This window comes from Sinocyclocheilus rhinocerous, unplaced genomic scaffold (genome assembly GCF_001515625.1).
Source record: "Sinocyclocheilus rhinocerous isolate Xijiao unplaced genomic scaffold, SAMN03320098_v1.1 scaffold528, whole genome shotgun sequence".
In the NCBI taxonomy this organism is placed as follows: domain Eukaryota; kingdom Metazoa; phylum Chordata; class Actinopteri; order Cypriniformes; family Cyprinidae; genus Sinocyclocheilus; species Sinocyclocheilus rhinocerous.
This window is the reverse complement of record NW_015634004.1, coordinates 162494-175325: the sequence shown is the minus strand read 5'-3', so window position 1 is coordinate 175325 and position 12832 is coordinate 162494. Positions and strand designations below refer to the sequence as shown.

General features: G+C 35.2%; 1 protein-coding gene across 1 annotated transcript in view; it reads left to right on the top strand.

Moving 5' to 3' along the window:
• Positions 1-12832, top strand: part of LOC107744820 (tensin-1-like) — a 267547-nt gene that overhangs the window by 176126 nt on the left and 78589 nt on the right. Inside the window, exon 5 of the mRNA XM_016558643.1 lies at positions 8992-9033. Coding sequence (XP_016414129.1) covers positions 8992-9033 — 42 coding nt within the window. The remainder of the gene's footprint in view (positions 1-8991; positions 9034-12832) is intronic.

The window sequence follows — 12832 nt, the reverse complement described above, 5'->3', positions numbered from 1 at the left end:
ATAAGAATAAGAGATGTTTGAATGTCAAGCAGACCATCTTAAGTCTCAAGTCTCAATTTATTTATAAAGCACAATTAAAAACAACTACAGTTGACCAATGTGCTGTGTACAATGTTGTAAAAGACTTATAAAAACATGTATACAAACCAAGCAAACATCAGACAACAAACAACATCACAAGTCATAGGCTATAGTGAAGAGATACGTTTTTAACTTTGATTTAAAAATATGTAATGTTGGTGCAGTTCTAATATGGAACGGTAATGTGTTCCAAAGTTTAGGTGCGGCTATGGAAAAAGCTCGATCACCCCTAGATTTAAATTTTGACTTTGGAACAGTTAACAAACTCTGGTTGGCAGGCCTATGAGTTCTTTCCGGATACTATTCATGTGCACCACAAGCATTCATCATTTTCATTGATCATGTTTAATCCTCTCTCTGATCCTTAGTACTAAACTATCGTTTTTTTGTGCTCTGCCTTTAAGACTTTGTCTTTTTTGCATGTCCCTCCTTCGGGAACAGCCTTTTTGTAAAGCTGCAGCACATTGCAACAGATTCATATAACAGTCGGAACTAAAATTATTACATTTGAGTTCTTTTAAAGTTGAAACCGCAGAGTAGTAGGTGCTACACACAGCCAGACACAGCACAGGTTTGACACCCAAGAATTAAAATTTCATCATTATTTACTCACCCTCATGTCATTCTGAACATCATCTTTTGTGCTCCCTCAAAAAGAATGTCAGTCATATAGGTTTAGAATGACATGTGGCTTAGTGAATAATGACAATGAGATTTCATTTTTGGGTGAACTATCCCTTTAAGTTTCTGAATACTCAGTAGGCGACTTTGACGTGATAGTGTAGTCATGTTCAAATACATTCATCTGCCTGCTTTTAGAAACTTCCATATGTAATGAGCTGGTTTTGAACCTTAAAGTTACAGTACGCATACTGTGCTGTTGATAGGAACATGCAGTTCTTGAAGCCACCAATAGGGGGCAGCAGACCATATGGAGTACAGTACATTCACCTCGGCCTTCAAACGCCTCTTTGTGGTTTCCTTTTGTTTCCATAGCCCTGCGCTGTGTTTGAGGACAGATCTGATCTACATCGTCGCTGTTCTGTAAGCAGTTGAACTAAGATCAGTGACTAAATGTCTAAGCACCCTGAACATAGAACAGGCAATTTTTCCCATCATTAGTCGGACAAGCACATGGTACATTTGACAAAATGCCTTTTTTAACTGTGCGGTTTTAGGAATTTTCATTGGGATATAAATCTGTGGACCACAGAAATGCACTTTTAAAAATGCCTTTTATACCTGTTGCATACGAATTATGGTCAAAGGAGTGATTTAGGACAAATAGCGGCTGATCATCTGTATTCCAGGGCGAAAAAAAAGGAACAAACAGAGTTGCTCGCAGTGAAACGTTAAACTATAATTAACCCACATGCAGCCGAAATGAAACAGAAGGACACAGGGAGCCTTGTTCTAAATGCAGAGTAACTGCAGCAAAACAAATGGTGAGTATTTTGGGATCTCGGAGGAGAGGCTGGAATACCACATAGGGAGGGAAAGAACCAGACTCACTGAATCAACGTGGACACACCCTCAACTCCACTGACGTGATTCCCCATCTCTCTCTGGCCTACGTCTGCTCACTGTGGGTACAGCATTTCACAAACACTTTTGCTGCTTTCCCTTCAAAGTCAGAAGTGGGAAATCCCTGCCTTCTGTCCGTAAAGGTGACGTTTAACCTGCTGGAAAACATTAGATGGATTTTAGATGGACAGTAACCATCTTAAATCAGCGACAAACCAGCTACCAGCTGGTTGTACCAGGTTATTTAGGCCAAAATGGTGGTCAAAGGTGGTCAAAAAAAGTTTTTGGAACATATTAAAAATATCAAACATTTCATGTTTGATGCAGGCAAGTTGTAAAGTTTTATAATATACCATATGTCTAATACTAAAATTAAATTATAGCCATTTTTATTTTTGACATGGCTTATTTATTTTATTATTATTTACAATATTATTTGTTATATTATTTTATTTCATTTTATTTTATATATATTTTTATTTATTTTAATTTTAAATGTATTTTATTTTATTTATAGCTAAACTAAAGCTTGGTTCCATCATAAAATGGGACTTTTATCTCAAAATTCTGATTTTTTGTTCAGTTTTTTTTTCCTTCAATTGCGCGATATAAAAGCGAAAAGTAAATGCAGAACTGCAAGATATTAACTTGCAGTTCTGAGTAGGGCTGGGCGATTTGGCAAAAAATTTAAATCTAAATTTTTTTTCAGAACGTTTGACTGATTCTCGTTTTTAAAAAATAAAAGTTTTTTAACTAGTCAACTTGAAAATGTAACTACAACATGATTCAACCAACTTTTTCTTTATTAACCCTCTAGTTAAAGAAAATTCTATTCCAAGTGCAGCACACATGAAGTTGTCAACATGATGTAAATGTTAAACAAATGACTTGTTAAATATCTTTGCAGAAAAGATGCATGAACTACAACTACATATTGTACAAACTTGTCTTATACATATTATGTATTCAGAAATAATATGAGGAAAATGCTTTTAAAAAATCTCAAAAGTCAAGATAATTAAAATTTAAAATGACTGAAGGTATAACATCTGTAGACTATTATTAACTATAAATGTTCTGTAAAAACAGCAGCTTTCAGCCTGTCACCATGATGCAAACATGAAATATCAGGTTTTTTATTCGATTGCACTGCTTTTCCATTGTTTTTTCTGCGTTTGACTGCTGCGCTCTCGTGAGAAAAAGTCAGAATTATGATAAAAGTATGAAGTGTGAGATAAAAAGTTTTAATTACCTTTTTTATTTTTCAATTCCTTGGTGGAAACAGGCTTCCATACGTTTCAGTTTTTCGCAGTTTTAATTTAATTTGTGTTTTAGTTTTTGTGAATAACACTGCTGAATAAGAATAAGAGATGTTTGAATGTCAAGCAGACCATCTTAAGTCTCAAGTCTCAATTTATTTATAAAGCACAATTAAAAACAACTACAGTTGACCAATGTGCTGTGTACAATGTTGTAAAAGACTTATAAAAACATGTATACAAACCAAGCAAACATCAGACAACAAACAACACCACAAGTCATAGGCTATAGTGAAGAGATACGTTTTTAACTTTGATTTAAAAATATGTAATGTTGGTGCAGTTCTAATATGGAACGGTAATGTGTTCCAAAGTTTAGGTGCGGCTATGGAAAAAGCTCGATCACCCCTAGATTTAAATTTTGACTTTGGAACAGTTAACAAACTCTGGTTGGCAGGCCTATGAGTTCTTTCCGGATACTATTCAAACAACAGGTCGGAGAGGTAAGGGGGAGCGAGGCCATTTAAACATTTAAAAACAAGCAAAAACACTTTAAAATCAATTCTAAAGTGTACTGGGAGCCAATGTAAAGACATTAACACAGGAGTAATATGTTCGTATTTACGAACATCGATTAAAAGACGTGCAGCCGCATTTTGGACCATTTGTAATCTAGATATTGAAGAACTGTTTATTCCCATATACAGGGAATTACAATAATAAATTATAGAAGAAATAAAAGCATGAATTACAGTTTCAAAGTGCTTAAAAGAAAGGAAGGTCTTCACTTTAGCCAACGTCCTTAATTGGTAAAAACTTGATTTGACAACTACATTTATTTGCCTATCAAATGTAAGTGCACTATCGAGAAGATAAGAAGATAAAACACCAGAATTTACATGAGAAATGTTTGGGACTTCAGAAGAGCCAAACACAATGATCTCTGTTTTACTCTCATTTAGATAAAAAAAATTCAAAGACATCCAAGCTTTGACATCGGAAAGACAGGCACAGAGGGAGTCTACAACATTTTTATGCTTCAGGGGCAAAGAAAGTTGAGTATCGTCTGCATAGCAGTGATAGTACAAGCCATGCTTTTCAAAAATAGAGGCTAAAGGAAGCATCTTTAAAGAAAACAATAAAGGGGCCAAAATAGAGCCTTGGGGGACCCCACAAGTCAGGGGGACCGCCCCAGAAAAATATCGTCCAATATTTATTGAGAAGCTTCTATTTTTAAGATATGACTGAAACCAACTTAATGCAGTTCCTCTGATGCCCACAACTTGTTCTAGCCGAGCAAGCAAGACTTGCAAGAAGCCAGCCATCATGCTCCAAAACAAAACTACCAGAATAAGCTGTATTTTTTTAGGATGTTTGCAGGATTTTGATTGTAAAAAAAAAACCAAGTCGTCTAGAGACTAAATTGCTGAGTGTAAACGATGCTGTGTAATGCTAGATTCTGCAGATTCTGCAGATTTATATTTTTCAGAAGATTTACAAGAATGTATTTTATTTGCCTAAACCTAAAAGTGACTGTTTAATACTAACTGGGTGCATCTCTCTAAGAGCCACCATCTCTGCATGCGTCAGCATCTGAATTGTGGGTTTCAACATTTCCAAATTGAAAGTGCATCTTTTGCTCTCTTCCCAGTTGGAAATTCAGCCGTTCCCAGTTGGACGCAACATAGCATTATTGCAATTTAAAAAGTGAACTCACAATCTCTTATGAAGATATAGAATCAGTGTAGCAGATGACACTCTCTTTGGAAATGTTGACCAGCCTGTGTAGATCTAGATTTAGGATAGAAATATTAATTATAATGATAATAGTGCATTCATGGTTTCACATAAGTACCGTCTGGGTTTATTTTAGCTTCATGTCATTTTAAAGGAGGCTCTGTTCACTCAATTTGTGCCTTCGTGCAAGGAAACTCCCTGTGCTTTTTTTCCTCCTTCAGTATTTACTTAAGTGGGCTATAATTTGCGTTCTGTGAATCGGTTCAGGCTAGTGGCATGATCATATGATGAGCCGTGTCAGTCTGGACCAAATCAAGTCAGTCACACATGAGTTTCTCTTTCTCTTTGATGAATTTGAGCATCCATCGGTCCACAGATCTCATCCTGTAATCCTGTCAGGCGGCCCTTGTTAGTCCTGCTCACTAAAACATGCCTCAATGTTCTGTGACTGTGGCTCATACTTAGAGCTGGGAATTTCTCAAGACCTCAGACCTTAAGTGTTCAAACTTTGTCACATAGCATCAATAAAGAATCGACTTCATTATAATTTACGAGTTGGAATTAGAATTGGCCACATTGACAGGAAGTTGAATTTATTGAATTACAATTCTGTTAACTGGAACAAAATTAAGTGTTCTTCCAAACTGGGAGTGCATTTCCCAAAAGCAACTATGGTCGCAAGTTTCCGTCATTACCAGTTGAATTCAATGGAACTTACGACCATAGGTAGCTAACAATGCTTTTGGGAAACGTACCCCTGATCCATTAAATTTGTTAAATATAAAGAAGTATGTGAAAATCAAGTACACATTTCTATAGGACACATTTTAAACAGATCTTTGTTTGATTAAAACCTCAACCTTATTTATTGATTTATTTATTTACATGCACATTTCCAAATAAGAACATTTAAAGACAGCATTTAAAGTTTGTTTTTAACTGCCTTTTTTTGCTAGGTAAATGACACATATTGCAATTATATGATTTATTTCATTTTAGTAATTTTTCCTAAAGCCAAATTTGCATTTCACTTCTGCATCTTGTTTGTTACCTGAATGCAAATTGAAATATTCAAAAATGTAATAATAATAATAATAATAATAATAATAATAAAATTAGTATTATAATAATCATGATTTTTTTTCATTCTCCAACATTAAAAATACAATTAGTTGATTATTTATTTATTTAGCAGCATATAATAATAATAATAACAATAATTATTATTGTTGTTGTTGACTGATTGAGCATTTATTTATTTACTTGCTTGCTTACTTATTTAATCACTTACCCAAAGTTAAACACTGCTTAGTTTCAGGATGAGTTCAGAATTGTAGAGTGGATTGCAAGAGCTACCCAGACAATTATTGTGAAACAACATGATGAAACTGACCTCACCCGACACACTCTGTACAGGATCATTGTCCACTAAACTCCAGCTCCATAAGCTATGATCAGTACAATGGTGCAATACTCTTAACCCAACATCCTGGGAAACGGTCTCTGCCGTCAACACTGTAGTTATACTGTAAACCACAGTCATCATAGTTTTTTTTTTTTTTTTTTTTTGCAAGTTTTACCATTGTTTTATTTTTATTTATTTTTTTACATTTAATATAGGTTTAATTGGTTTTCATTTATAGGTTTGCATTATTTTTTTTCAGTTTATTTACTTTTATTTTACTTTTATTTTTTTAGGGCTGCCAAAGTAATGCACTCAATAGTATAATTTGTTGCTATCTAATGGCAAGTGATTGCTGTGTGGCAATATTTATTTTTTGTTTTGTTTTGTTTTGCTTCAGTTATGTTAGTTTTTATAGTCCAAAGAGAAAAGAAAACTTGAAATCGCATCATATGACCCCTTTAATGATAACACAGCTGAATAAGAGCAGATCTAAAAAGTCAAGTCTGAAAGTCTTTTCGTAGTCTTTCATGAAAAGGACAAAAATACTGGTGTCTTTGATGCAATGCAAAATTCACTCGAATGTACCTTCACATGATCGCAGGCTCGGATCTTTTCCTTTTCATGTCCACTTCTGGCCGATTCTGAAAAAAGTAGAGTCAAGGATCAAAGAAAGATAGAAGTAAACACCAAAAGTCGTAGAAAGCTGTGGAGGAGAAGAGTTTACAAAATACTGAGCAGCGCTGAAGTGAGATGAGAGAGTGTGTCAGATTTTACAAAATGTGTTAAGGTTTAGCATTTGGACCAGTGGGGAAGAAAAAGTTTCCCAGCGGCTCTATTATCATGCGTCTGATCTACACACAGTTCTCAGCCGACCCCATCTTTACATTCGAATCCCAGCACACTCCCAGACGCAGCTGAAACTAGATGATGTTGTTGCTGAGGAGAGTTTATCCATGAAATCGTTGTACCTGTGGCTTGGATTGTGTTGTTGTTAACTTCTTCTGAAATCTCTGCTTTCCCTCAGATGTGGTTGTAAAAACTGCTGTATGGGACTTCTTGGCAAAGGAGACAGATAACAGAGATAGGTGACCTAGATGATGACCTTTCTGCTCTGTGTTGTTCCGCCAGCGGTTGTACCGTATCTAATGGACTGACGTGTTTGTGTGACTGGCGACAACCATAATGGGTTTGGTGGTGGTCATGCTAGATGGACATAACGAGGCTCTCAGAAGCACGCAGAAAGTTGAGGTTGCCAAGCGTTCTCGCTCGGTGTCCGCGGATCGGATGCGCTCTAGTTAGCAGTCGTTTTGGGGGCTGCAGTAGTGCAAACTCTACAGCTGGGGTATAATTTCCCTCCAGCTTTATTACTCTTGGAAGACATACTTTTTTTTTCTCAGGATTTGAGACAGACATGTAGGGTCTCTTGCGGAACACAGAGATTTGATGATTCACATTACATCATTGACCACTCAGACCTCAAAAGCCTGAGGTTTCGCCTTTCAGCGGAGGCTGTTTTGAATCTCCTTTAGGTTTTGAACAATTCCCAGGATGTCGGTCATGTCTTTTTTATGCATTATATCACAAAAAGCAGAATGTTTAAAAATATATATATTTTTTTTATAAATACTTTTAAATACACTGCCAGTCCATAGTTTGGAATGATTATGATTTTTAAACTTTTTTTGAAAGAAGTCTTACATAGTCACCAAGGCAACATTTATTTGATAAAAAACAAACAAATAAATAAACAGTAATATTTTAAAGTAATATCACAATTTAAAATAACTGTTTTCTATTTGAATATATATTCCTGTATTTAAAACAACAACAACAAAAAATTAATTCAGCAGCCATTACTCTAATCAAATCACATTAATTAAATTTTAAATGGATACTTTTTAATTTATGTATTTATCTTATATATGACATGTGTATATGTGTGTATTTAAATAAACAAAAATATTATTAATGTAAAATTATTAATTTAAACTTTTCCTTTTCAGTCACCTTTTTAAGGTTTTCTGTAGTTTTTGATTGATTCCCTGGATGCCACTGACATCTTTTATACACATTATATCTCCTGACTTCTTCAGCCTTGCCATCGAGTTCAACGGTAGTTCGAAGAACCGCAGAGTTGCCTGATACTGGAAAAGTAAAGCGGGACATAGCGATCTCAATGCTGTCTTGCCATGTCTTGCCGTCTCCTCATGGTGATTTCTTGTGTTCTTGTGCCATCTCAGACTTACATGGGTATTCTGAGGCTAGCCAGACTCGAGCTGGCCAATGACATCAGAGATTCCTGGGGGCCAGAGGCCTCATAAATAAATGCCTTTCTCTGGCTCGGAATTGACGGGGGAATAAACTGTGCTGTGGATCCTGTGCTAAACTTCTGTATATGGTGCTTCTCGGCCACCAAGCAGATTTACAGTAACGCTGGAGCTATGCGCTCTTGTCTAAATATTTACCTAGGCTGTTTAGTGATGCACCTACACACTGGAGTCAGCCCATGTCTTCTCTTTCACTCTTTGATGCCGGTTGATCAGTGCATGACAGAATTACCTAACCAATAGTGTACACTTTGCATTTACATTTCTGCATTTGGCAGATGATTGTATCCATATATCGGTTCATGCATTTCCTGGGAATTGAACCCATGACCTTGGCATTGGTAGGAACATGCTGTTTACTTTTGCTTGTTCATTGAGTTATGAGTAGTTTATTTGCGTTAATATAACATTACATGATTAGTAATATAGTGATTTTTTAATACACTTTTTGCTCTTAAGATTATTTGAAGACTTCATCATTACATTAGTGAGCGATTTTTCACTGCATTTAAGTGAGTTATAAATCTAGAAAACAAACATTCAGGTGTCCTACTGACATATAATGTGCCAGGAAAGCAGACTTCCTGAAGCCTTTTCAGTCATTTATGCTTGTCAGTGTATTAACGGCTTGATTTCTTGTCTGTTTGTTTCACCACAGGCCCCCAGCAATGACCTCCCACTGAAACATATAGAGACAACAGTGAGTATTTCAAACCGTCTTTTACAACTCTATTGACATGTGCATGCATGCTTTCTTAACATCGGTATGGCCAGTGGCACATTTTAAATACATGCATTTTATATATATGTGTGTGTGTATGTAATTTTATATATATATATATATATATATTTATGTATTTATGTATTTATTTTATTTATATAGTATTTATAGATAGAATTTTAAGAAATGAAATTGCTAACTTTTCCTTTTCAGTCACCATCTTAAAAGCGAACATTGACAAGCTTGTTGGGTCAGTGTGAACATGACGGTTATGTTTCCAACGTTCTAAGTTCAACAGCCAAATCCTGAATGTTTGAAGTGCTGGCGTTTGTTGGGTCAATGTGAACACAGTGTAAAGTCATTACTGACATTGCTGCAGAAATAACGGCTTGAAGATATAAATATTTAGGTCTTTAGCGAACACTGTTGCTATGCAGCTTCTGTAGTCTAAACTTCACCAGTCTAAACCTCACGGAGTGCTGAAGCTCAAATTATTGGTTGGATTAGCTAAACACAGCCTCACTAGGGCTAGAATGACCGCCCAGTGAATGTGCTTTAAAGAGACAGTACGCTTGAAAAGTAAATTCAGTCATTATTTACTCGCCCTCAAGTTGTTCCAAACCTGTATGAGTTTCTTCTTCTGCTGAGCATAAAAGAAGATATTTTGAAGAATGCTGATCATCAAACAGTTGACAGTAGCCATTGACTTCCATAGTTTGGAAGAAAAAAAACACTGTGGAAGTCAATGACTGTTTGGTTACCAGCATTCTTCCAAATATCTTCTTCTGTGTTCAACAGAAGAAAGGTTTTCAACAACATGAGGGTGAATAAACGATGACAGAATGTTCATTTTTGGGTGAACTGTCACTTTAACTGATTAGCAGAGGAAGAGAATGTCGTAGCTCAAGCATGTGTGTTCAGTCCCTCTCAGAAGCCCCTTCGTCCACCCCGTTCCTCACCCCCCTCATGCCTGGGTGAAGATCACTCACACCAGACGCAGCTGTGGATGACTAACTGCCTTGATCCAAATAAAATTCTGACTTTCGTTTGGAGCCATCCATATGAGCATGAGTATGTTCAGAGATTTAGGGACAGAGAAACAGACTCTTATAATCCCCCTGAAACATCATTAGATCTTTTTATTGATACAATATTGAGCTGGAGCGTAGCCGAAGGAAGTGCTGTAAAAAGCAAAGCCCTGCATGTACCCACGGGTGTACAGTATGAACCATCGGAGAAGTGGGGGGACATTAGAAACCTTAATCAACTTGGTGATTTACCATTCACTGAGTAATCTAAAAGTTAAATGCTTTACTGGTAAGTCTGTGTCACTTAGAGTAGAATTACTGCTTACCGTGTTTGTTCATTTGACAACCAGTTGGTAGAGAGTTCAGTGGTTTTTTTCTTAAAATCCTTGTTGCAAGTGACTGGTTACAGATATTTTAACAAGCCAGGGTTGTTATTGTTAACTGAAACAAAAACAGTTAAATAAATCAGTTTTATTTTTGAATTTTATTTCAGCTAAGTGCCAAAGCAACATTTGCCATTTTCATTTAGTTTTAGTATTAAAATAACTTAAACTAAACAAAGTAAAACTAAAACTTAAGTATAACTATGTATAAAAAATAAATAAAAATGGCAAAACACACAAAAGAGCTTAAAACAGAAACAGAAAATATAAAAGTGAAATCTAATTCAAAATAACAAAAACTATATAATACCCCGGTGATACTAATATTACATTGGGCCAAGCAAAGAAACACTCTTAATAATTATTATATTGTTAATTATTAATTATCAATTTTCAATATTATTATTTTTATTTGTAATATTTATCATTTATAATTCATTATTAATTTACTTAATTAATAATTAATTATAAATGATAAATATGTCAAATAAAAATAATGATATATGTAATTTATTATGAATTCATATTTATAATTATACATAATTATTAAAATATTAAATATATAAAATGTACATTATTTAAAGTTGTAATGGTTGCTATATTTTAATAGCTTCTGTGGTGTGTTTACAAAACGGGTATGGTATATTATTTCACTTATTCTTGGTAGCTGAATGTAACAAATGAGTCTACATTTTTTTATTAAATGAAAGACGTAAGGGGTTTGGGATGCGTTACGGTTAAAATGTGAATGACTGCCGTTTGAATTCTGCGGTAATCGGTGAATTTTCTACATGCGTATGTTCTGTGTGGGACTGGCTGTGACTTTGTGATTTTCTACTATATATGCGAGTAGGAACTTTGTGTAATGTCCTCTTTAAATTGAGTTTGCCACGGTCAAAACACATCATCCATGCAGCTTATTCAGTGTAATGATTCACTTACAGATCAGCATAAAATATTTGCCAGAATTCTGGATCTTACTTCGCTTGAGAAAGGAAGTATCATTTTCCAAACAGGATTTTGGACAGACAGTCATTTAAAAAAAAAAAAAAAAAAGAGAGATTTTTTTTATTGTTTATTGTGGATTCAAGTAGTCAAATCTGTGACTATTGCATTACATTTTGCTATTTTGAATGACATGTGCATAGTATTTTAAGATGATTACACATCAAGTAAAGTTTGTAAAAATATTTTCCCTGGACATTGTTTTTCATACAATTGCACTTCACCTACCTGTCTTTGAAATGCTAAAACGTGTGTTGTGTATAAACCCCTAATCCTCTCCATACACTGCTGATTGTAGTTGCCGTTTCGGACTGGAAGTAATTTTGGGTGGTTAATTAACATGCCATGTACAAATTGGTCTCCCTCTCTAATCAATTGGACAGAAATGTGCCACCCAAAACACTGTTTTAGAAACCTGCACAGTTTTAGAAACCTTTTAGCTGCTGAATTGAAATCGCAGCCAGTTTCTCCCTCATGAGATTTAACCAAGCAACCTTAAACACAGCATGATTGTGTTCTAGGTCCCGTTTGCATTTTTAATTATTTCAGATTGATTTCTATAGGCTCCTGATGCCAAACCGTTGGATATTGCTGTGAATTAAAATATCTTGTTAGCCATTCATCATGCTACATTATTCTTGGCATTTTGCATTTCTGTAAATAATGTGAAATATAGCTCTCTAGATGTTTAGAGCAATGCGTGTTTGCAGCTGTGTCGGGCAGTATTACTCATTCTTGAGGCATCATGGGAGATGTGCACCACCCTCACCTCTAGGGTCTCTCTTAGTTTCTGGTTAGGTTCTGCGGACGTCTTTGATTCACAATAACAAACCCTTTGAATCTGAAGATCAGTTTGTCATATGACTTCCTGTGGCGTGCTTTTTCGTTTTAGTTCAGAGCTTATTTTTCAAACAGAGTTTGATAACATGTTTGTCTTTTTCTCTCGTTTCTCATTTAGACCGTAATTCTCCTTCTGAAGCAGTGACTGTGATAGAGATATTTTGAAAATGTCTCTGGTTTGAGTATAGCCATTGGAGTTATTATTCGTTCTGGCTCTGATTTAGATGAGTCATGTTATGAGGAATCACATTTTTCCTCATCTTTTGAGATAAAGAGTTCATTGTACTGTGAAAGCATACTGTAATGCTGAGAACTCAAAACTTTCTTCCTAGTACAAAAAGAGCATTTATTGAAGAAAAATGTGCAAAAATTGTTTCTGAACTTCTACAACATTATGACGTCAAAACGATTATCGCATTAGCATACAACTGCCCACATTTACACGTCAACAACGCCTATTCAGGTTTCACAATTTGGTCCATATATATATATATATATATATATATATATATATTAGTGCTG